The 25,883-nt window shown below is 42.0% G+C and overlaps 1 protein-coding gene and 1 long non-coding RNA gene across 5 annotated transcripts in view; one reads left to right on the forward strand and one right to left on the reverse strand.

Moving 5' to 3' along the window:
- Positions 1-25,883, forward strand: part of CDK12 (cyclin dependent kinase 12) — a 73,892-nt gene that overhangs the window by 7,083 nt on the left and 40,926 nt on the right. For all 4 annotated transcript variants that reach the window (XR_005290382.2, XR_005290383.2, XM_038385411.2 and 1 more), the window contains exons 2-13: positions 939-1,823; positions 7,353-7,529; positions 9,941-10,080; positions 11,847-12,017; positions 13,476-13,665; positions 14,998-15,054; positions 15,663-15,764; positions 18,049-18,126; positions 18,630-18,746; positions 19,730-19,861; positions 22,295-22,509; positions 24,088-24,537. Coding sequence is in view for 2 of the 4 variants with exons in the window: in XM_038385411.2 (XP_038241339.1) it covers positions 939-1,823; positions 7,353-7,529; positions 9,941-10,080; positions 11,847-12,017; positions 13,476-13,665; positions 14,998-15,054; positions 15,663-15,764; positions 18,049-18,126; positions 18,630-18,746; positions 19,730-19,861; positions 22,295-22,509; positions 24,088-24,537 (2,714 nt within the window). In the remaining 2 variants the exon portion in view is untranslated. The remainder of the gene's footprint in view (positions 1-938; positions 1,824-7,352; positions 7,530-9,940; positions 10,081-11,846; positions 12,018-13,475; positions 13,666-14,997; positions 15,055-15,662; positions 15,765-18,048; positions 18,127-18,629; positions 18,747-19,729; positions 19,862-22,294; positions 22,510-24,087; positions 24,538-25,883) is intronic.
- Positions 210-20,818, reverse strand: LOC122457603. The gene is made up of 3 exons (XR_006277233.1): positions 20,805-20,818; positions 3,915-3,924; positions 210-469 (listed from the first exon to the last, which is right to left on the reverse strand). It is a non-coding gene; the product is annotated as an uncharacterized LOC122457603 (long non-coding RNA).

The raw sequence follows: 25,883 nt of genomic DNA on the forward strand, positions 1-25,883 counted from the left end.
CCTTATTTGTGGCTCACACTACAGTGTAGATTTCCAAATTAATTTCATATCTCTGCTTATGTAATAAATTGTAGCCCACTTTTTGTAAATTCAGGCTTAGAGTATCTCTGAACATGTCTAAATCAGGGTGAAAGCCTCAAATTGTCTTTCTGACTTGCAGTGCACAAATGCATTTATGGTAATAGTAAAACCTCTACTTGGTGTGAGGATGTTCTGTGGGCAAAAGTGGCATTCACTAGGAGAATGCCTTATTGCAGTGATACTCAGACTTAGGCTCTTGAGCTGCAAGTAGCGCTTTTGAATGGGTCTCCTGCGGCTCTTTGCAGCATATGATATTAAAACACTGTGTGAGTGAATATATAGTACTATAGTGAATGAAACAATGAATTCACACTACTGTGTCTATTTTGGGTAATGTTGACTGCTAATTTGATTCCTTAGCCACTGAGGTCTGAGTATCACTGCCTTACTGTAACACCACTGATCAACGCCATAAGGTTGTGCAGGACATTCCCACAAGCAATACTCATGTCTTATCGTTGTGTTTTCCCTCCTGCTCTACTGCCCTGAAAGATTCGTAAACTGTCAGCTCATCCTCTCAACTAAAATCCTCCAGTCAAGCATTGTGCATCTCTTCTTTAACTTGGTGTTTGTCTAATCCTCATCTTGCGGTTCTGTGATTTTAATTGTTGGTTTATAAGCAGCAGGATCTTTGACCTTGGAAGCTCCCTAGATGTTGGATTATTTTCAAGTGTCATCAAACTGGTACCATTAATTTAAGTGTCCTCAGACAAGCCTTGCGTATAGTCAGAAGTGGAATTGACAATTTATGAATGCTCTTGTCTTTCAAGAGGGCTATCCCTATTGGTTAATTTCAGTAACTAACCGAGTATGTGTCAGACTGCATCTCAGTTTTCTGCTTCCTGCTCTTTCCATAGGAAGTCTGTGAAGTCCCGAAGTCGAAGTCCTGTATATTCAAGACGCTCATCATCTCACAGTAAAAAGCAGAGGTCCGGTTCACGTAGTCGCCATTCCAGTATATCACCTGCTAGGCTACCATTGAACTCCAGCCTGGGAGCAGAGCTTAGCAGGAAAAAGAAGGAACGAGCTGCAGCGGCGGCAGCAGCCGCAAAGGTGGATGGGAAGGAGGCAAAGAACTCGCCTGTCTTTCTGTCTATAAGAGAGAACAGCTCATCCGAGGTTAAGGAGACAGGCACGGAGTCTAAAAAGATACCCAAAATCATTAAATCTGAAAAATCAGCCTCCGACACGGAACTGGTTAATTTAATACACATAAATGCAGAGACTAAAACATCTCTGGAGCCAGTAAAAACCAAGATAGACGAGAACTCTGAGAAGAAGCATGCAGCTCCAGTTAAAGACTCAAAAATGATGGGAACAAAAGACTCGAAGTCTGTAGTAGCGAAAGAGGAGATTGCAACTCCAAAAGAGACAGAGACAGCAGAGAAGGAGAACCCACCTCCATTGCCCTCAATAAAATCACCGCCTCCACCTCTACCAACGACTACACCGCCACCTCAGATTCCCCCGTTGCCTCCTTTGCCCCCATCACCAGCTGTTCCGCCTCTACCACTTTCCCAGCTGACTTCTGTTCAGGTCCCTACATCAGTCCCAGCCTCTTTGCCATCTTCTTCCCACTCAAGAACATCTGCTTTGTCCACTCAGGCAAACTCTCAGCCCTCTGTCCAGGTCTCTACAAAACCACAGGTGTCTGTGACGGCTGCTATCCCACATCTGAAGACTTCAACGCTGCCTCCACTCCCGCTCCCACCTATTCTGCTCGGGGAAGATGACTTGGATAGGTAAGGTCATGTGGAAAACTCAGTTCTGCTTGGGTTGGAATACACTGTACTAACACGTTAACAGAGAAGAGATTTTATTTTTACCTTGCTGACTCCTCCTTTACCCTGCATATGTTTCCTAGAAGATACCTAGTTTTATACTTGATTCTGTTGAAGCCTGTGCCAGTCTACTGAAAACACCACTCATAACTAAATGCCCTGTCACATCATCATTCACAATGTTATCTTCTTTTCAGTCTCTCCATCCAGAATAGCTGTTTTGAGGGCTTATGATTCAGTGCTGAAACTAACACAAAGAAAAACAAACACACTTCCTCAGTGAGGAAAAGAAGTTTAGAGACTTTTTTTTTTTAAAAACAGTTTTAAAAAAAAAAAAACCATGGGAGAAGGTGGGGCTTCACATGGGAGAAGGGATCCTGTTGTGTGCAGCATCTTGCAGGAGAAGGTCCTGAATTACTATAAAAAATGGAATGCTCCAAAAAGCTGTGTTAAAGTAACAGGAAAGAGCATGTGACTTATAGGAGAGGACAACACAAAGCAGTGTCACACTTACAGCATGTTGTTGGGACATGCAGGCCTTGTCTACCTGAAACAAATTGCATTGCTTTAACTTACATTGGATTTTTAAATCAATTGTTAATTGCCTTAAGCTAAACTAAAAGTACTGTATAAGAACTAGGTAGTATTTTATTTATTTATAATAAACTGAAATAAGGCCAGTTTAAACTGAACTAAGAGTGTTGACAGAGGTTTGCCTCAGACTAAGCTACTTTAAAATCGCACCTGGTGCAAATTTGTCCTGTAAACAAGGCCATAGACAGAAAATAAAAGAATCTCAGAAGTTAAATAGCATATCTGGGAGGAGGGTTGTTGGGAGTAAGGAAACCATGCGTAGTTCAGTAGTTTTAATGGTAATTTGCATTGTGGTTTTACATGCAGCATGTTCTTTATCTGTGCCCCATGCTGCATATCTAATTGCATTGTTGTATAATTTTAATGTGGAAGAGGGTAACCCTTTACCTGTCTATCTCGAAGGGGTTTTGTTTACATAGGGATGCTCAAGAAATTAATCCAAGTTAACTTTTAAAGTGGATTACTTAAACCAAATTAAACCCAGGTGTGGATACTCTTATTCAGAATAAAAGTGACCTTAATTTTGATTGCGTCACACAGGGGTTTAATGCAATTTAACTTATCTACTTTAATTTTACATCTTAAATTAATTCTAATTAATTCTCCTGAGAGTTCACTTATAGACGAACCCTAAGCAGAACGTCAAGCCTGAGTCCTTTTCCAAGTGAGTTGTAGTATTGACTGCTACATGAATCATTTCGAGATCTGATAGATTACTTAAATAATCCCCTAGATGACTCCAAACACACACTTTTTATGGTGATGGAAATTATCTGTATAAACCAGGGCAAAGGAAATAGAATCAACTGAAAAAAGATTAAAAACTTTTTTGTCATGGCAGAATGCTTTCTTGAAGTTTTGTAATTTGTGAATGATTCCACTTTAGGTCCTCACTATTTTTTATTTTACTAAATTGCTCACCAAAACCCTTGCTCTCTCTCCACTTCTCAGTAAAGAGGTACTGGGATATCTTAATACAAGACTTAATTACTCTTGCATAATGTAAAACAAAACAATCTACTAGTATACTCTGAAGTATTATTACCACTTCTTATGTGAACAAAGTTCATTATAACAGGTTTCAGAGTAGCAGCCGTGTTAGTCTGTATTCGCAAAAAAGAAAAGGAGTACTTGTGGCACCTTAGAGAAATTTGTTAGTCTCTAAGGTGCCACAAGTACTCCTTTTTTTTTTTTTTTTTAGTTCATTATATGTTCTTTGTTCACTTACTGTTCTCAATGGATCTTTCAGGCATTAGTATTAGCAAGGTGCTGCTGTAATTGCGATCATTACAATATGTTATAAAAGTTTAGACCTGTGCAACCTTATGTTGTCTTTCACAAACAGCACTTGGTTTAGTGTTGTTCAGTGTGTCTGGTCAGCTTTTTAAATAGCAGTGAGAGTGGAAAGAATAGCCTTAATGTGGTACCTAGACGAGTACTTGTATTGGAAAAGTACACAATAAACATACTGCTGTGTTTGCTAACGTTGTATAATAACCTATTAAGTCAGCTCTGGCGTAGTTAAGACAGCCTTGTAAAGCATCATAAACTTTACCACAAACTCTCACACCTCTTAGCGTGGCAGCGATGAAAATACTAATATTGTACATGTCCCCAGATGAGTGGCTGATTAGTCTTTCAAGGTTGACTTGCAGCTTTGTCAGTTTCTTCATTTTACCTCCACTACCATTGTGTATTTTGAGAGATTTATAACATAGTTGCGGAATATATTTCCACCCAAAGATTGGCAAACAAGTTCTCAGCCAGCCAGTTCATTTGAAAAAAGAGGAGGCAAACAAATAAAGCCACTTCATTAGGGTTACCAGGTGTTAGTTGCAAATGACACATTGACCATGCACAGTACATTGTTTTCAGTCACTTATAACTATTTGTTGCTTGTGAACAAAATTTCTTTAAGTGGATTTCTTTATTCTGTTTCCAACATGTGGAAAGAACACATACCCTTCTCGATTTCTAAGACTATGGCAAGCATGAAGTTTAGAATCCCATTTGAGTTACCCAAGTACAAAATGCAACTTAGTTGAGTAAATAAAGATTCTTGTACCTTTCTCTTCATGCTTGTATAATGCTAAAAAGACTCGTGATGTATCATTCCAAAGGATTCACCTTTGCGTTCAAACGCAGCATGAGATGTTTCATCTTACAGGGAGGGCATGAGGAGGGAGTGAAAACGAAGGTTTTAGAATCATTTTAGGCATGTGATGGCTGATGTCACTCTAAGTCTCATAGCTTGAATTCCTCTGGATCTCTGGGAGGTAATGACTTTCCCCAAAATAGCTAAGAGATGTGCTAATTACAGTTTTTTAAAGCAGCTACAACTGTTTTACTGTAATGGGATTTTATTTCTCTTGTCCTTTGTATTGATGGGGTTTTGGTTTTTTGAAGCTTTGCAGCTCATCTTTAAGGTTTTCCACTCCATCTGTATGCAACACTTGGGTTTAGGTAATGCAGAGGTGATGTTTGTTTAGATTTAGTGTTTAAAAAAAGAATGCCTATGCAAATGTCTGTGTGCCCTGACCATAACTAAATTTAAAATAGCCACCTAGCAGCATAATTCTGAGATACAAACAAATTAACTCCAGCTAGCCAGCAGCCTTAAATAATCAAATGAAGGTAACAATTTACATCAGTCAGCAGATAACAATGAAAAAACTCCAGAAAAGCCTCTCCTCTCCAGATGCTACCTAGCAACACATATTCATCCTTCCCCCAAAACCCTGTCAAACACATACTTTTGCAGCTTGCTGGGAAAAGTATCAAATTCAGGCTTTTTTGGATGAAGGTGTGTGGAGCATGTTAAAACACTGCATAATGTTACAGATCTAGAACAGGTTTCAGAGTAGCAGCCGTGTTAGTCTGTATTCGCAAAAAGAAAAGGAGTACTTGTGGCACCTTAGAGACTAACAAATTTATTAGAGCATATAAAATTGTTAGTCTCTAAGGTGCCCCAAGTACTCCTTTTCTTTTTGAGATCTAGAACAAATTCACTGCTAGCAAAAGTGGATAAAGCTCCATTGCAGTTGGTGGAACAGGAACTGCTTATCCTGGTGGTGAATGGCATACACAGGCTGAAATAACTAGGCACTGAATCCGAATAAATAACTTTTAAATATTCTTCAAATAGCTTATTTATAACATATGAAGCTGGCGAAATAATTTGACCAAGTCTATCAGGCTCTAACACAAGAACTGATTTTCAGACGTGGCACTTGAGTTATGTTCCTTCGTCCTACATTTAGGTATGTCTACACTGCAGCTGGGAACATGCTTGAGCTAGTGCACCAAAAATAGCAGGGCAGCCAGCGGTAGCACAGGCAGCAGTTTGTGCTGGCTGCCCAAGTACAAACCTGCCTACGCCCCCAGGAATGTTCGTACTCGAACGGCTAATCCGAACTGCCGCCCGGCCACCCCGTTTAGACTGCTATTTTTAGCCTGCCAGCTCGATTCCATGTCTGAATCCCATTTTGGGGGCTCCTCTTGTCAGCCTTAATGCTGATGTTCTTTGCTTTTGTTAAGAGTGACCAATACAGGCGCAATCCAGCTCTTCTAAGTCAATTGCAGTACTTCGGGTGACTTTTAAACGGGGGCAAGAGCAGGCCCATAGATCTTTCTCTTGTGTCTGTTGTTACTTTCATGACTTATAACAGCCATAGTGATACATATCAGTGACAGTTCTCCTCTAGTACTCTGAGTAGCAAGGCTTTTCTGATTGGTTCACTAAACCTATGTGCTGACCTCAGTAGAAGTAAAAAGACAAATTTTTTTTGTCCATTCCTTTAAAGAGTATCAGAACTCAGTAATTCCAAAGGAGAAAGTACTGTACTTCAATCAAAACCTCCTTCCATGTCTTGCTTCTGTATTCATTTGTGGAATACAGTGTGTTTCATCACAGGTTTCAGCTAGGTTGGGAAGTGGCTAGCGAGTAAGGTAATTTTGCTAACTTTCTATTCCCATCAGTTCAGTTGCATTGGCTTCTTTGTGCTGACGTGCAGAATTTTAGACCTGCTGATGCTGACATGCATCAGCCTCCCCAAGCAGGTTGCCCTAAGAATGATCCAAGAAAGGCTGCTTGTCTATTTCTCAATAGACAGCTTTTCCTTTCCTGGGAAGGGTGGAGACTTGTACAGGGTAAGTATTATGAATAATGTGACTTGCCTACTGCCATTCAACTTGGATTTTAATTCCAATTTATTCAAATCCAGGAATTCTCCCTGATGCTCCGTCCATGTCCCCCCAATAAACTAGATTCTGCATATCAGTCTCCCACTAGTTAAAGATAACACTACATTACGATTGGTACCATAATAAAAGAAGAAATGAGCTGGTGATCTACCTGCAATATGCAGAAGTTACTGTTGCCCCATTTCTGTCCTTGCATTAAGTCCTTGAGTTAAAAGCAATATAGTGGAGAGATGGTTAGTTTTTGCTTGCATGTTGTAGATTTGCAATGGCCATTTATGGGCTTAAGGGTCAGAACATGCCTTTAAATCTGTTTTAATGAGTAGACAGGAGATGGGAAGTAGGGGTCAGTAAATAGATAACAAGTTATATCCCAAATTTCTTGTTGCGTTTATATAATGTTAAGAATTTTTATTCCACTGTCATGAGACTTTTAGTTGCAAAGAGTTATGTGGTCTTTTGAGACTGGACTGTGGTTTTTAATTTAGTATTTTTCTACGTTGACTTTGGCTTTGAAACAAGAAAGATGCTTAATTTTAACCCTCAGTGTCTAGAGCTAGGCTCCTAAATCCATACTTGGCCCCCTAACTTCAGGCACTCAAGTCTGAAACTTTTGACCTGTGATCTTCTTTATTTGAAATGGCATCTTAAGTCTGACCATATTGTATTAACTTGCTGTAACTTTCTGGGATTTAGTCCAAAGGAGATTCTTCCTCCAAAACTTGTGAAGAAAGAGAGAGAGCAGAGACCACGACATTTGCTCATGGATCTCCCGCTCCCTCCAGAGCTTCCTGGAGGGGATCCATCTCCCCCGGAGTCTCCAGAACCAAAGGCAGCCACACCACCTCAGCAACCATTCAAAAAGAGACCAAAGTAAGTGTTTGCACAGACTGCGTGCTAGCATCTCTAAACTGTGTCTTCTTATGGTGGTGATCTTGTGTTTATATAGCACCTTTCATCCAGAAAGATCCCAAAGTGTTTTAGAATGTGGCTATAAATTGGACATGGAAACTGTTTTCCCTATCATGAAAATGCACCTACCTCTGAGGTTAAATCTGCAACTGTTTTAGCAGTTCTCAGCAACCTAGCAAGTCACTTCAGGGTGGAAAAAAAAATTCCAAATGTATTTGAATTTGAAGAGAGAAATGTAAGTAGGCACAATGCAATTGCCCAGTTGGAGTCTAGTCAGGACACTGCTGTTAATGCTACCAAGTGTGCAAAAAGTACTAGTGGATTTTTAATGACTACACATATTAAGGATCTCAGTTTTATGTTTCTTCAAGGGGCATGTTCTGTTTTACAGCCCAACTTACCTCTCTTCTAGATAACCCATAATTTTTTCTGGAAATCATTTGACTTCAGACAGGCTTGAATCATGATACTGTGCTTCTAAAAAAAATCAAAACATTGTTCGAAAGAAACTAAGCCCCTGTTGTGCTGGCTTTCTTTTATTCGCTGCACCCACTCCTTTGGGTTTCTAGTTCACATCTGACAGGTTTAAGGCTCTGTCTGTCAGTCTAAACACGGATGTTTGTTCATGCAGGAGAATGGGGTCCTTTCTCCATCCATTTGAATATTAACAAACTAGAAGGGCTACAGATGGGGGAAAAAGAGCAGGTGAAATGTAGCATATTTGCATCACCCACCAAATGGAGCCTGTAATTCAGACATTTTGTCAAGGTTCTGACAGATCCCATTGTTCTATAATCTATTACATGATCCTTCCTATGGTGTGAATTACTGGAGTGTATCATGTACACCTTAAACCTAGTCCACCTTGAAAATTCCTATAAACTTTCATTTAACAATTGCCTTGAAAACAGTATTGTGGCTGAATTGGGAAAGGACCTGTCTTCTGAAGCCAAAGAAACCTGGCTGGCAAACAACCTGATGTAGAATCTTCGGTGTTTCTAGGAAGCAGTTGTTCAGGAAAGGGGCCACATACCTTCCACCCATGACATTGGTGAAGTATTGGTGATCTGTTCTCCACTCAGTGGGCATACTTGACTTTCTTTAATGCTAATGAGAACTATGCATTCGTCAAGAGAATAAACTCTTTTGTACAATTAGGAGCGTCTTCTATGTTTTCTTTCCTTTCCCAAGGCATATTTGCTACATTGTGTCCTAAATAATGATCAAATGTCCTATGTTCGTGTCCAAATACTTAACAAATCTAAAATTATCAAAGAATTATGTTACAGTAAAGAATACCAATTGGCTTCTGTCCAAACCCCGCTCACATGAAGAGCAGTGTAACAAGATCTTTAGCAGAATCCTGTGTATCATTCTCCGTTCATAAGACAGGACAAATCCATTCGTTTGAGGTACAGGCTAACTGAAGAATGGTGAGACATACTGAGAACCTTTTAGTAGTGTGTTTTGATGCATCATAATCCTTGATCCCTATTTTAGATCATTGTATGTGGGGAAATAAGGGATGACATTGGATTGAGTTCAGATTATGCTCTTTGGTCTTGTACAATTGTTAGGTCTGTGCTTTAAGTGTAGGGACCTGATAAAGCATAACGCTGCAGGATGATGGGCATAGAAAAAAGTCCCATTTGGCTACTCTGCCTGTAGGTGGTATAGGACTATATAGTGTAATTCACTAAAGACTATTGGAGTAAAAATTTACAAAATAGCACTTAATAAGAGTTAGTCATGAAAGCGACCATGGAAACTGTTACAGGCCTCATTTTAGGGCAGGTTGAAACGATGAGTACAGTGGTTGCCATTTTAAATTAAAGATGGCATTTGTTGCTTGGATAGTTACATTTATTGTGGTTTTTTTCCTGTTCTTAGTATGATGTAAAAATATTGTTGTGTGGGATGGGTTGATATAAATGTTTGTCTAGTGTTGCCTGCTGTATTGAGTAAAGAAAATTGACCTCCATCTAGTGCAGTGTTTCTCAACAACCGGTCTTTGGACTGGCGCCAGTCCCTGAAATCTCCCTGACACAGCAAGCCAGTTATCAAAAAGGTTGAGAAACACTGATCTAGCACACCGTATAAAATTCCTAACTCCGCAATCGGTTAGACTTTGGAACAGTCCCCCCAAGGAAGTGATGGTATCCCTTTGCTTTGTTGGTAATTACTATGTAGATTTAAGGTATGCTGTAGTCTGAAGAACAGTCCTGTGTTACTAGTTGGATAGGTAAGATGACCAAATTGCTCTCCAGTCTATTAATTTTTAGGATTTAAATTTAAAAAATTCACTCCCATTTAAAGCAGTTATGATCAAGTCCTATTGTTTGGGATTTTAAAACTAATCTTCCCTTTTTCAGAATCTGTTGTCCTCGTTATGGTGAGAGGAGACAGACAGAAAGCGACTGGGGGAAGCGCTGCGTGGATAAATTTGATATCATTGGGATTATTGGAGAGGGAACATATGGGCAAGTGTACAAAGCCAAGGACAAGGATACAGGTAAAGGTTGGATATAGCCTTAGTCTGAATAAGGCAATATGAAAGAATTTCCCTAAGTGATTCTTGGATGTCTTTTTAATTATTTTTGGTGCTATCACAGTGAGTCTGCTTAAATGCTCATTCCAGTTTTAATGCTGTTACCACTCCATGGGGAATACCACCAAGACCAGTAATGAACTTTGGAACTTGGACTTTCAGAAGACTCTCGGGGAGCAAGGCTTCCCAAACCCCATTGGCCTTCATTGGAAGTTGGAATCCTAACTGTTCTTTTGTCCCTGTGAAAATCTTCCCTTGTGCACCCACAGTGTTACTCCATCCTGTAAACCCACAAATTTTGTTTTCATGACTGTTGTCTGTCAAGCCACAGATGAGATCATTGGCACAACAAAGACTCTAACGTAGAGTGACCAAAGCAAATAAGTTCAACAAAACTGTGATCCTGTTCTTAACTCGCCTTTCTCTGCCTAGTATTGCAGCATCTATTGCTCTCAATGTCTCTGGTTTTGTGGGTATACTATGGGAGAGTTTGCTAATCCTGCACTTTATAATTTGCACATAGATGGTGTTCTCTCCCCACTTAGCAAAGTTTTAGTAGACGAGACAGCATTGTAGATAGTGAGGTTGCTTAATACGAAGTGTTTCACCCAATGTCCTACAGTGCTTTTTCCAGTGAATTACAAAGTATAAGAAATAATTAAAAATCAATTCCAGACTAAATGTACAAACCACATTCTGCAATGGTGGGATCCTTGCTCTTTAGTGTGCTGTCCACTTGCTAATTCGTGTTGCGTCTTCCAGTCAGTACAAATTAGTGAAGCTCTATTGTCATGTACCTTGCATTTCTAGGACCTCTTTCATCTCAAGATCTCAAAATGCTTTACAAACACTGAATCTCACAAGCCCTATTCCTGTGTGAAGAAGGTGGCATCCTCATTTTTCAGATTGAGAAATCATGCCACATGGTTTGAACTGACTTTGGGAAAGTAACATAGTTAGCTGTTTGCAGAGCTGGGAATAGAAACCAGGAGTCCTGATACCCTCTGTCTGGTTCTAACCACTACTTCACTGAGTAGCTCTTTTGTGTTGAACTAGTGAAATAGTATTCCCAAGTAAAAAATACTTTAAGATAGAGTTCAGATTGAGCCATATAACTTTTTTGGAAAATGTCTTCGTGCAGGGATGGGCAAGAGCAGCCCAGGGCTGCATCCGGCCCACCAGATCATCTTATTTGGCCCGCCACAGCCTGGCTTAGGGCAGGCATCTAGCAGCATGAGGGCCAGGAACGAAGTGGGGCAAGGCATCACGTGGTGAGAACCAGTGGCCTGGATCAGGGAGCTGGGCCTAGCCTTCTGGGACAATAGCTGTCGCTGTCAGGTGGACTCACTCTCCAACTACCACCCTGGAGGCCAGGACCCGACACAAATACGCTGCCTCACACCCTCTGGGGGCAGGACCCAACATACACACGCCCCAGCCCAAAGGGTTTTAGTGGCTTTTGTGGCCATCTACTACCTTAAAGTTGCCCATCCCTATCTGTCTTCAAATTGCAATGTTCTTCTATTACAAATGTAACTGGAGCCTAGAAAGGTCTTTGCTAAGAACATAATTAAAGACTAAATGAGCAGTTTTCTTAATGAAAACTAATCGTAAAAAGACTAAACTCAAAGGCCTGGGCAGGGCAGAGGCAGGACAGCATCAAGAGTGTATCATTTGGATTATTTGAAGTATCTGTCTGCAAACACTTTGACACTGCCTTGTTTTGACAGGTGAACTGGTGGCTTTAAAGAAAGTGCGATTGGACAATGAGAAGGAAGGCTTCCCGATAACGGCCATCCGCGAGATTAAAATCCTTCGGCAGTTGATCCATCGCAGCGTTGTTAACATGAAGGAAATTGTTACGGACAAACAAGATGCACTGGACTTCAAGAAGGACAAAGGTATTTCTAGCTGCATAGTGTGGTTTAACTAACAGAAATGTCTCCAGCACCTTGTTTACTATCCTGGTATAAGGGTGGGTCTGGAAATCTGATACAGTTCTGATTTATTATAGAGTTTCTTGCTAGAGAAAACTCTAGAATTGCCTGTTGCTATGTGTCTGCATCTGGATTTAAAAAAAAAAAATCTACATGTATTTTATGACTGCAAATCACAGCAACAAAATCTCCACAGTCTGCTACTGATTTTGCTTCGGTACCAGATATTATCCTTTTTGTGGGTTGCCTGCAACAGAACATGTGTTTTCTGATCACTGGTACAAAATCATTGCTTGGAAGTGTTCACAAGACTCCAAGCATTCATACTAGTCCAAGCATCCAGCTTTGCAGCAGTCTTATAGCAGCATTAGCTCATGAGCTGCTAGAGGCCAAGATCAATAGTTATGCTGTTTGGAAACTGGTATCAACGTAATGAATTACTCTGTTGATGCACTAAAGAGAAGACTACAGCTTCTTCTCCCTTGGCTACATTGGCTCTGAAAGGTATCAGACCATCTAAAATGTTGAGGGTGGGAAGTTTGTGAGCTGAGAGTGAGCTGAAGTCTGTCCCTTATGCATCAACAACAGAATTGCTTAAATCTTAATCAGTTACACCTGACCAACCCTGTTCCTATTGAAGACTGTGGATTTTCATAGGTGTAAAAAAGGGGCTGCAGATCCTTTAATAATGGTGGTGCTGTACAAGGATCCAGGTTGACTTTGCAGAACTGTCTGTTAGAAGAAATATATTTGTTTTTGTAAACTAAGCATGCTTGAGATGAATGTGATTGGGAGGCAATGAATGTGGAATGCCACGGTAAAAATCTTAGAGTCCTGTCACTTTACAGAGCAGATGCATGCTTAGTGCGTCCCAAGGGTAAAGTATACTTGTTTCTATCCCTGGAGGTTTGTGAGTGATCAGTCTTTAAAACTGAGTTAGCCGTTGCTGGTTTAGCTGTAGCATTTTTCCTCCAGCACTGGGCAGTCCCTTTATTATGCTGGATAATGTTGGCTGTCTCAAGAACCAGTTAATGGTATGGAAGGTTTCCCATCCTCTCTCACTTCTAAGTTTGACGGTGCTTTTAAAAACACAGCCCTTTTAGGTTGCACTTGAAGAGTCCCTTCTTCCAGCAGATTCAAGTCCTTGATGCCATAGGTAGCTTATGGTAATGCTTCCATTCTGACCTTTTGTCGCTTGCTATGAAAAGAAAAGTGCTGAGCTCCTGCCCTCTGGAGATCAGACCCCCTCCCCTCCTCACCTCCTGCCTCAGAAGTATCCAGCTGAGCACATAAAATCACAAGTCGCCTTTTTCTAAATCTTGGCCTTTATCTTGAAGCAATTCCACTACATAACCAAAAATGTTGAAACTTTTGACTCTACTTTTCACCCCCTGTCTTAAACTTTGTCTGTTTCTGTGGCAGGTGCCTTTTACCTTGTGTTTGAATACATGGACCATGACCTCATGGGGCTGCTAGAATCTGGCCTGGTGCATTTCTCAGAGGACCATATCAAGTCTTTCATGAAACAGTTGATGGAGGGACTGGATTATTGTCACAAAAAGAACTTCCTTCATCGAGACATTAAATGTTCCAACATCTTATTAAACAACAGGTAACTTGGCACTGGATAGGATAGATGATGATTTCATCAAACTGGCTCATTTGAGCTGTGAGATGATAGCTCACTGATTCATTTAGATTATGGAAAGAATACAAGGATCTTATCTGCTGTAGTGATCCTATCTCCTGTGTGTTTCCATCAGAAGTGATAGATAGTCTAATTAAGCAATAGGTCCCCTGTGTGCTGCATCTGTAATAGGAGTTTTCTTTAACCAAAGGAGAATGAGCCTAATAACCTTCTGCTTAACTTTCTGTTGGAGGCAACCTCTCCAGAAGAGACCTTTTGCTGGCAAACTTACTGCTCCTTATCTCGGTCTCTTAAGGATGGCAAACCATGTCTGGGTGCAGTTTCTGACTCTACAGCATTTCAACAAAAATGTTGCTTATTTAATATTAGTATTAAGGGGACTGGTTTGGTTATGTTAAAGGAAATGTATATGCCTTTTGAGTAGGAAATGGCATCCTGGAATGGATCATTCCGGGTGCATCACAAGGTTAAACCTTGCTACTGAAAACCATCTGCAACAAAACATCATAAAGAACATTGTGGGAAGGTTGAGTTATAATAAATAAGGTGTTTGTTCAGTGAAAGAGCCCAAAGGAGTATTTCTGCAGCTATTGCTGCTAGGTTCAAGTCTCAAAATCCCTGGGGGAGAAAGTAATGAGTTTATTCCAGCACCATCTCCACTGAGTCCTTTGTTGGCATAAATAATGTGGGAAAGGAGTTGTCCTCTCTCTCAATGTCTCTGGGTTTTTCTGACTGTTCCTCCCCCACTTCCCATTGCATGCAGACACCACCCATGCTCTGCATTGTCAGAGTTTAATTCCTTAGCTGTTTAGAGGCTGGGATTGTGGTGGTGGCAGTGTACTGGATGTGGGCTCCAATGTCCCTGACTGTTCACCACCTGGAGACCAGTTTTAGGAGTGGCATAGAGGTGTCAGAATGACTTCCCATTTAGTCTTCTGCTAGAGTCGCTGAATGCAGTGTAATTCTTTGTGGGATAGGTTACAAATTGGAGACGGTTTTCTAGGATTCTTCAGGTCGCCATCTGAACGCCAGTGAGGAAAAATTGAAACTGATAGAATCTGATTGTAACACTGCAAGTCACTGCAGCCACATGCCTTTTGTGATGATCGTGAAATTGAATGCTTGTATGTCTATCCTTCCATAGAGCATAGGATCTGTTAAAAATCAGACAGGCATATCCAACATGATCAGTTGCCAAACAGCAGTTGTTCTTGATCCTTTCTGTTACCTTTCTTTCTGTTTCAGCAAGTGATCCCATCTGTAACTTATGCCAATAGTTGTGCTTTTGTTTTTCAGTGGGCAGATCAAACTTGCAGATTTTGGACTTGCTCGACTGTACAGCTCTGAAGAGAGGTAAGTCACTCAAAGGGGGAATTTGCTAACGTGTGAATTGAACTGCTGAGTCTCCTGATGCCCCAATACTCCGTCTGCCTGGGAAGCTAGCCGGCAGCCCCTTATAGAGTAAGTGTGTAATACTATGCCAGCTGTCTAATAGCCTTTCTTTAGACAAACCCAGCTAACTGTGCAGAAGTTTCACTTCCTTGACTACCATGAGTCTGCTCTTCAAATTATTGTACCATTATTTTTCACTTCCTACCTTAACTTTTCAGCAGGGTTGCTGTTAAACCTCAGCTGCCTTCTTAGAGTTAGCTGCACTTCAATGCTGGTTAGGTGATTTGTGTATGTGGGTGTATTGGCAAGGATTTCTGAAGCTAGCCACTTAAAGAAGTGGCCTGATTTTCAGACACATGGCCCACCTACAGCTCTCGTTGACTTACAGAGGAACTGTGTGCCCCCCTCGCCCCCCCAACACACACTTCTGAAAACCAGGCTGCTCTTGTTTAGATGCCTAATTCTAGGCCCCTGTGTTTGAAAGTGAAGGCCATGGTTCTTAAAGCATTTTGGGATCCACTGACGTGAAAAGAACTGAACAAATGTAAGTCTGTCATCTTACCTTCCAGCCGTCCATACACAAATAAAGTCATTACATTATGGTATCGACCTCCAGAATTGCTGCTAGGCGAGGAGCGTTACACACCAGCCATAGACGTGTGGAGCTGTGGGTAAGCGCCTCGTTTTATTCAGTAGCTTTTTGTTTGAGCTGTGAGAATCAGAAAGAGTCCAAATGTGGTTCTAAAGGTTCTGACAGAATAGCCTTGTGTAATGTGTTGTATCTGTTGGTAGTGCAATAGTAACCATACAAGTAGGTTTCACTTGATCTCATCTCTGCAACATTTGAGAAGTTCCAAAAATGTATTGTTGATGTAACCCTTGTGTCTTTTCCAGAACTATCATTAATTAAATTATTAACACAAGGGTTCGTCTAAATGGAAACTTGGGGATGGTCTGCTAAAAATTAGTAGCTGTATCTTTCCCTATAAAGGGCTTAATTCCTGGTAATAATGACTTTCTATTTTTGACATATGTAAGACCACTACCATTACTATACGTAGCCCACCTACTAAAGTAATACCTCTTTCTATTCACTTCCTTCATCCCTGGTATAGTTTCAGCCATGCTTAGTTAGCAGACTTTGGGTAAATTCCAAATCCAGTGCAGTTAATATTCTGCAAAAAGGACTTTGTAGAATTTGTATATATTCTCTCTCGTTGACTTTTTCATCAAACTAGCTCAGTTTACAAGTCCAAAGATTTGATTTTATTTTTTTCTAAACTGGCAAAATCTCCATGGAGTCAAAGAGATCTAGGTGGAATTTCATTCTTCTACTACACCGAGTAAACAAAGGTGCTGCAGTCAAAACCTAGATGACAGGTTTCGTGATTATTAGATCCTGTCCAAGGCTTTAGCGTGGTTATAGAACATAGTTAAGTCAATTCTGTGCTACAAACTGTGACCATGCTGTGTCTGTGAATCCCTGACTTAGCTGTAGTGCGGACAGGAGTAGAGAAAAGGCCTCTTTAGCAGAGTTTTCTCTCTAGCTATAACAGTTGAAGTTAACCCAGTGGAAGCATGGGCGTTATTTTTGTATTAGGTTTGTAAATATTTTGATGAAAAAACTTGAGGCAGAGTCTAAAATATTTTAAAATTGGATCCAAAATAAGGGTGCCTTACCACCCAAGCAACTGAAACATTTATTAAGGACTCTTAAGAACTAGTGTGGAATATTTGAACACATGTAGGAAGGCCCATGTACATTAGTATTGAAGAACAGTAGCATTAAAATGTACCTAGTTAGCTTTTTATAGTGACTGAGGCGTTGTTTAGTTCTAAACCACTTGCTTAGATGTCGTTACTATTTAAATTTTAACTAGTAAGCCTTGAAGTTAATGCCCCATTAAGGTGCACAAGGGAAGTTCATTTCTCAGGTGCTCTTTGTTCATTTTGTGCAGCTTGCTGACTCAGTGCATCAATTAATTGATGACATGATGGAGGTTCTTCGGAATCAAGGGCCTGGAAACTTTATTTAGACAGAGAAGCTAAAGGAAGTTTAGATTTCTCAGAAGAGAGCAATATCTGTATAAGATCATAAATTGGAGAATGCAGGGCCTTCCAGTGGCCTTATATAGCCACCAGAGCAATTTGATACCTGTGAATTTAGCCAGATTTTTAAAGAATCTCAGAACTTGAGTTTCAAGAATGCAGGATCCACAGTTGGGGCCAGATTTTCCAAAGGGCTCAACACCCAGCAGCTTCCATTGTGATGCTTTCGGATGAGTTTTCAGCTGAGCTCAGCACATGACAGGCCGAGCTCTGTTTTGTAAATCTGCTTACTTATGTTGGCCTTTTAGTGGGAACTCAGCTCTCTTGACAATTTGGCCCCAATCTGAGAGTGCCAATCCCTTCTGAAAACTGTGACTATGAAGTCAAGTTGTTGTTCAGTGTCCAACAGAGAAAGAGTTGATAGCCCAGGTGCCCACATCAGACCACTGCTATATTTGGCATTAATTGGTACTCCTGTCGGAAGGCTCACCATAGAGGCCAGGGATTGAATGGATAATGGAGACTGAACTCTTCCCTCCTCTATTTTTTTCCTAGCTGAAGGTATAATAGACTCAATTTATCTTTTTCAAGGCAGGTGAAATACTGCTGGCCATTTCTTATAGACTAGCCTAGCTAAGTCTTCATGATCCTGTTTACATTTCCCTTTGCCTGAGAAGAGTTAATGTGTCGCTGGCGTGACATCTTAACAGGGCCACTGGCAAGTGTTGCTCCCTAAATGCATGTGATGGCTGACTCTTCGCATGCAGGTTAGTTGGTCAGCTCCCAGTTTTGAGCTCGGATGCAAATGAACCCTCAGGCAAAGCTGCTTATAGACAGAAATGCAACACTAGTCAAATGATCATCCCCAGTGTCTGCTATCGTGACCTGTCGGTTTTCCTCTTCCAGTTGTATCCTCGGGGAACTGTTTACAAAGAAGCCTATTTTTCAAGCCAATCTGGAACTGGCTCAGCTTGAATTAATCAGGTAAAGCATTGTGCACTCATGTCTATGAGAAGTAGTACTGGGGAAACTGCTCATGCACTTAGTCTTAGTATCACAGCAATTCTCGAACTCTAATCAGTTTGCAAAGTGAGACCAGCAATGACCATAACTACAAATACAAGTAGTTAGGCCTCTAGGTGTTTGTGCTTGCAAACCAGATTGATGCCTGACTATTCATATTTACGCCAACAGTGAAGTGAGGGTGTAAGTATTTGAGTGTAAAAATCACTCCTGCAAAAATAGAGATCAGCACTGAAAACTCTTGTCTGTCAAATGGTTTTAAAACCAAGGTAAGCCTCTGTCTTTCTGATACTGCTTTTACCTGAGCTTTTGTCTAATCCTCCTCAGTGTATCCTCAGACCTGGGCTGTCTGTATGCTAAGCTGATTCAGAGAGGAAATTGTTTCACTTGGGCAGCTCTTCTTCTTCTCCTGCTGTGTGTGCTGTGCATGCTGACTATGTTCTTGTTCCCCGGTTCTCTTGTAGCCGGCTCTGCGGGAGCCCCTGTCCAGCTGTGTGGCCAGACGTCATCAAGCTGCCCTACTTCAACACTATGAAACCGAAGAAGCAATACCGAAGGCGCCTACGGGAGGAGTTCTCTTTGTGAGTTTGATAAGAGAGGAGATGAGTGACTGTGTTTGTGGCTTTGTGACCTTCTGTAACTGCTTGCTAGTGGAAAGGAGTACTTGTGGCACCTTAGAGACTAACAAATTTATTAGAGCATAAGCTTTCGTGAGCTACAGCTCACTTGGCACTATAATGTCCACTGGCTGCTTTCTACTTTAGGTGGCACAGCTGGTGGTGGTGGGATGAAGGGACAGTTCTCCCATTTCACTGTGCCCTTCTGGGGGACTCTTTCCCATCCCAGGAAAGCTGGAGGTGACCTATCAACACCTCTTTGAATTTTTACGCCATGATTGTTGCTCAAGAATGAGCTGCCTTCTAACCCCACCCACAGCTCTTTGCAGCACTCACTTTAAATCCACTGGCTAGGAAACTTTCAGGACAGTATCAGCCTGTCAAGACTCCCTTCATGAGAACCAGGCCCAAGGGACCAGCTATCCCAGAAAACTGCAATTGTCTGCCTCCAACGGCAGTGGTGTGCATGGTCTCTGGAAGACTTTAATCATGTGATTTGCCTTGTGGCTTCAAATAGGAATTTAATGTCACTACTGGCTAAAGTGACACTAAAAATATTATAAGCTTTCGTGAGCTACAGCTCACTTCATCGGATGCAACTGAAGTGAGCTGTAGCTCACGAAAGCTTATGCTCTAATAAATTTGTTAGTCTCTAAGGTGCCACAAGTACTCCTTTTCTTTTTGCGAATACAGACTAACACGGCTGCTACTCTGAAACCTAAAAATATTATGAATCCAATGGCTGTTTTTTGTGCCACAGATACTTTGGAGTGTGTTCCTTGCTTGAGCCGGTACGACTCCAATATTAATTTGGACTGGGTGGGTCTTTCCCATGTCTCAAGGGGAGCAGTCAAGCCATTTTCTGAGCATGTGGCACAGTTTCTTCCCACCCTCTCCTTTTAGAACAGCCTCTTAATTCTGACCTGATCCCCATAATCTTCACCCAGCATTCCTTCGGCTGCTCTTGATCTGCTGGACCACATGCTGACGCTGGACCCCAGCAAACGTTGCACAGCAGAACAGGCTTTGCAGAGCGATTTTCTTAAGGATGTGGACCTCGGCAAGATGGCTCCTCCAGAGTACGTATCGATCGGCATCACCCACTGCAGTTTGCCAAAAGTGGTGGCCTGAGCTAGGATTCTTTGCTCTGCTCTGCCCCAGCCGTGTGGCTGTGGGCAAGTCACTTTACCTTAGTGTCTCTTTTGCCTCCCCCCTCTGTAAAAGGAGATACCACTTATCTCTCACAGGAGCTGAAGCTCACTTTAGTAATGCTTGTAAAGTGCTCTGAGATCCTCTGATGGAAGATGATATACAACGGTAAAGTATCATTAAAAACCCCCATCCTCTTTGCCAAGGAGGATTGGCTGGGCCTTTTGAGTTCGTTAATACTGCTTATTAATTGGCTAGAAGGGTTGCTGTTGAGTAGCATCACACAGCTCCACTCACAGAGTACACTGATTGTGAAACCCTGTTCTGCTTCCTTTGTGTCTCCACATGCAGGGATGACTGGCTTTGAAATACCTGTGACCCCTTTAGAGCTGCCAAGGGCAGCCCCGTCATGAGACCATCACTTTGTCTCGCAGTTTAGCATGTCACATGAATGGCCAGCCCCTGATGGGTTTGGGTTTAGAAATCTGCTGGAGCAGCTGGCTGTTCCCAAGCAAAACCCAAAACTATAAACATACTTGGATTGTTTGAAAGGCCTCAGTGAGGCACTGAACTCTCTTAAGGCTCCAGATGAGGAATCCAGACATATGCAAGGCAGTGAAATGAGAGTCTGGGTTTTCCCTGGGCCTGTGAACTAGATTGAGGTTTTTGTTTTTTAAGGCCAAAAGGGGACTGTTACCCGCACAAAATTATCTGTCACTTGCACGCTCTAGGGAACTCACCTCCTACCTAGTTCCTAGGACTTGAGGCATAACCCGGTTAACGTAGGCACAACCACCTTTTCCCAGTTCCTAGGGCTCCAGGCAAAAGGCATCTAACTTTACCCTCCGTGGACTCCAGGTTCAGAGCAAACACTCATTCCTTGTGGACTCAGCGCTTAATCTTTTGTGAGTTTACAGGGTCTTTTACCAGTGAAAGAGCCTTACACAGTAATATCCTACTTACCCTCTATTTATTAACAATCACCAAAACAGAATGCACACGCTACACATACAATGCTTACCACTCCCAATAAGACAGATTAACGTTTCTTGATGGCCAGACAGGATCAGGTCATCTGGAGGACTCCAGCTTCTGCACGGTGTGGTTGGCAGAGTGTTGAGCTCTGATCTTGGGGCTGTGTCCTGGAGTTGGTTCCCAAAGAACTTTCTTTTGGACCCCAGTTTATATAGTGAAACTTGAGTCCTGCTTAGCTGTGCCTTAATCAATTGTTTTACTAAAATTTTACTAACCAAACCTAACATACTGTAACAAAATTCTCTAACCTAATCATCCCGCCACCTTAATTAATTTACACCTAGTAAAATTAATTGTGTAACAGACAGAAACAATCAAAGAACAAGACAGAGATCATACAGACAAACAATAGAGAAGTGGGGACCATAATGACAAAACAATAAAGAAATGAGGATTTCACAACTATTGATAAGTGGTTTCTTGACCGACAGGATGCTGTCAAACTAAGTTTTTTCTTTAACCATCTTAAGATCTGTTTATCTGGTTATAGTTGGTGCTATTAGCACAGGATTCCTTCCTAACAGCCTGATATTACATTGTTTTAATATAATTCAGATGGAATGTGAGGATGACTTCCTGCTTCTCAGCTAATGGCTGCTGCTCTTAATATGGCTGCAGACAAATACCTTAGGCCTTATAATATGGCTACAGTAAAAGGCCTTATCCTTACAGGACCATTGGATCAGGGGTTATCAAACTGTGGGTCGCGAACCCCTTTTTAATGGGGTTCCAGGGCTGGCGTTAGACTTGCTGGGGCCCAGGGCCAAAGCCCAAACCCCACCACACGGGGCCAAAGTCTGACCCCCTACTGCCCAGGGTTGAAGTGGAAGCCCCACCGCCCAGGCTTTGGCTTTGATGCACGCCCCACCCCCTTTGGGTAGCGGGGCTTGGGTGGGTGTAGGCTTCGGTCCCCCTTCCTGGGGTCATGTAGTAAATTTTGTTGTCAGAAGGGGATCATGGTGCAATAAAGTTTGAGAACCCCTGCATTAGATCATCTAATCTGAGTCTTCTGTCGGTCCCAGGCCATAGAATTTCACCCAGTTACCCTTTTATTGAGCCCTAACTAGGAGCTGCATGCATCAAAGCTAATCTAGCCCTGACTTAATTAAGATCCCTGTACAATTTAAGTGGTGTGAGCACAGTAATGTCTTTTTCATCACTGTAGGACACAAACCCCTCCTTGTTTCATAATGTTGCTGCCATCAGAACAATGTCTCAGTGATCCCTTTTGTGTTACTGAGAACTTCCCAAGCCCATGGAAGTGTAACTCAGGACATTTCGTCGCTTTCCCTATGTTTCTCCTCTCACCAAGTCTTGTCCTCTTCCAGCCTCCCTCACTGGCAGGATTGCCATGAGCTGTGGAGCAAGAAACGCCGACGACAGCGGCAAAGTGGGATAACAGTGGAGGAGCCTCCGTCGTCTAAAGTTTCTCGGAAAGAAACTACCTCTGTAACGAGCACAGACACTGTGAAGAACAGCAGCAGCCCGGCACACCCACAGCCTGCCCAGCTCAAGATAGAGCCTGGTGCTGGAGATGCAATAGGTCTGTTTGATGTTGTCACAACGGTTTCCTGTGTCTATTCCAGTGGGAACTTTGTCAGTTGCAAATGTTACCAGCTGGTTTCTGAAGGCTCCTGATCAAATTTATAGTCAGCTGGACTATACGTTACATAGAGAGGAAATGAGCGCCTAGTACGTACAATTATACACCCTCTGCTCCTTTGCATGTATTCTATATGACAACAAACATGAAAGAGAATCTTGTGAGTCACTTAAGACAAGCAAAGTATCTGAGAATATACTGAAGGAAACAATCGTGCACTGGCAGGCGGATGGACTGGATGACCTAAGAATTCTATTCTGTAACTGTTTTTGACCTAATTGTGTGTTGCATTATAATGACTAACCTTCAAAATAGGAGGAGGTGGGAATATCTTGTAGGCAATGTCCAAATTCTCTGCTGGTATCAATGGATTTTTGCCCATTAATCATTGTAATAAAGATTATGCCTGGTAGTAAACGTTTGCAGGATCAGGACCTTACACTGTCTATTCATGATGGTGTCTAAATATTAAGTAAACGCAAGGGAGCCATATTGACCCCTGGAAATAGACATATGCAACCTTTTCTAAACAAATCTGTTGTCTGTATTATGGAAGCACCAAGAAACCTTAGTCGGGTCAGGACCCCGTTGTTCTAGGTGCTGTACAGACAAAGAACAAAGAAGACAGTCCATGCCCCAGTGAGATTGTGCGTTGGGATGCAACATGCGGCTGAAAGAAGGGGAATGGGGTTGGGTGAATGAGGGAACAATAAAACATGCAGAGTGGAGTGGAAAATCAGAAATCCCAGCTTGCCATTTGCCTAACAAGTAACGGAAGCTTGTTTTCAAGCTTCTGACAGTTTTGCAAAAAAAAAAACAAAAAACAAAGTATAAAATAAAATACCCATGCTAATTTCTTACCAGTCATTTGACAGTGTACTCACAACTTGGTGATTCAGCAACAAATGTCTCTTTTCTCTGAGTCAGCAACCGAGTCAGATGCTGTGCTCTAGCTTGGGGCAAAGGGAGGCTGTGCCACTGGTGGTGTCATATTTCAGATGAGACTTTGACACATGCTTAACCGGATCCAGTCCCACATGCTCTCTGACCAGATTCCAGCGTGAGAAATTACATTTTTCCCAACACAATTTCCCCTCCCATTTTGATTAGATGTCTACTCTGCTACACTTTCTGCCCCAAATTGTCATGTGTGCTGTTAAACAGTTACTGCATTCAAACCCAGAAAGACCTGCTTTTCAGGGCTGAAGGAAGCACTTCTGGTCTGCAAAGCACTCTGGGGAATTCTGGTTGGAAAGTGCTAGGTGAATGTAAAATATTAACCACACAAAGGGGGATAAAAATAAGCCAAAACAGCCAAACGCTAAGTGCCCAAACCGAGATCATCAGGAGGTACTTGAGCAAACTTTAACATGGAATTCCTTTCCTAAAACTCCTTCCTTGCTTTTGAAAGGTTGGGGGGTGGGTTTTCTGCTCTGCTTTTCCAAAGTAATGGTTCTGCACTTAGGTGCTATGCCTCTTCTGAGCAGCTTTCTGTGACACTTCTTGTATTCTCTGCAGGCCTTGGAGACATCACGCAGCAGCTGAATCAAAGCGAACTGGCTGTTTTACTGAACTTGCTGCAGAGCCAGACGGATCTCAGTGTCCCACAGATGGCCCAGCTGTTGAACGTACACTCTAACCCAGAGATGCAGCAGCAGCTGGAAGCTCTCAACCAGTCCATCAGCGCTCTGACAGAAGTCACAACTCAGCAGCAGGACTCTCAGAAAGTGGCCCTGGAGGAAGCCATAGAAGAAGAGCCAACCACAGAGGTCCAGCCATCAGAGGAGCAGACAACCCCAGAAGCGGCTAGCACTCAGGGAGATATGCAGAACATGCTGGCTGTTCTTCTGAGTCAGCTGATGAAGACCCAGGAACCTGCTGTAAACCCGGAGGAAAGCAACGGGGAAAAGAGCAGTGAGCAACGTGGGCCAAGGAAAACTCCTACCACGCATCAGGAGGAAAGCACAGGTAAATAATCGTGACTGTTGCTTGTGGACCTTGGGTGCCATTCATCCTTCTGAGGAATCTTAAGCATTCCATAAAAGTGCATCTAGTTTATAACTGTGACTGTGGGGAGCCAGGCCTCTTGTGCATTGTAAAGAGGGTGATTTACAAAGGGATGAAAAGAAGCATGGTGCCAGGCTTACACCAGCTTTGGTAGGGTTTCAGACTGCAGGACTCTCTGTGGGAGGTGACTGGCCACCCCCTCAAGTCGCTTTATCTGAGATTGGGTGCAGCAGAATCTCATAAATAGGCTTGAGCATCTAGAGCAGATGGTTAAAACTTCCTGAGTAGCCAAGCACACCACAGATATTTCATAATTGGTCAGGCCACCTCACTTCTCCAGAGCACTTAAAATCCTTCAACAGGGTGGTGAATGGGCAGTGAAGTTTGAAAAGATTCCTCTTGTAAAAGACAAACCCGATGAGTTCTTTTTTGATATGATCCGATGCCCAGTGGCTGATTAACATTGGCCAGTGATACTGTGCTAATAAATTCATGTTGCATTTACACACTTGCAGGCAGGTTTTGCACGGGACATCAGAGCCGCACAGTGACTAATTCCTCTTAGCATCGTAGTGGTCTTTCTCACACATGCAAAAATATATATAGAAAAAACTGGAGGGTGTTGGGGACGGGATTGGCAGGGAATGCAGCAGCAGTTCTGTAAGGAAAAAGCTGGCACACCTGGCTTCACTACGCCTGGTTTTAGATCGTTTTAATGCTGTTTCTCATTTTTCATGAGTCCTAAAATTCAACAGACTTGAACAAAATTGAGCTGAGTGCCCATACCTAAGATAGTGAGAGAGAGAGAGAGAGAGAGAGTTTCTAAAAGATTTCGCTTGTGCCAGTGGAATCTTGGATTTTCTTTCTAGAGGTGAGTTTAAATGTGCATCCATATTTTCCATTACTGCCAACAAAGCAACACAGGATGATAGGAGCAGCAGATTATAGAAGCTCTGCTGCATATGAATTACAACTTATTTCTCCGGAGAACAGCTTTCAACCTTATTCACAGCTCCTCTCTGCAACACAGTTGAAGACCTTCCTTTTCAGTAATAGCAATCACTCCATCCAAATGCACACACCCATCAGAATTTAGTCATGATCATACTTTTGCCCCAGTACTGAAATATAATTAAGTTATTGTAGAACAGGTTCAAGTACAGTGCAACATCTTGTATTATTTTAACTGTTTGAAAAATGGGCACTGGCCCAAAAGAGTCTTGCTTCTCCTCTGGATTCTAACACAACCTAGTTTTAAAGTGCAATTAATAGTCAGAAAAGTAAACTTAAAAATATTACAGGGATGT

The sequence above is a fragment of the Dermochelys coriacea genome, chromosome 27 (assembly GCF_009764565.3).
Source record: "Dermochelys coriacea isolate rDerCor1 chromosome 27, rDerCor1.pri.v4, whole genome shotgun sequence".
Lineage (NCBI taxonomy): Eukaryota > Metazoa > Chordata > Testudines > Dermochelyidae > Dermochelys > Dermochelys coriacea.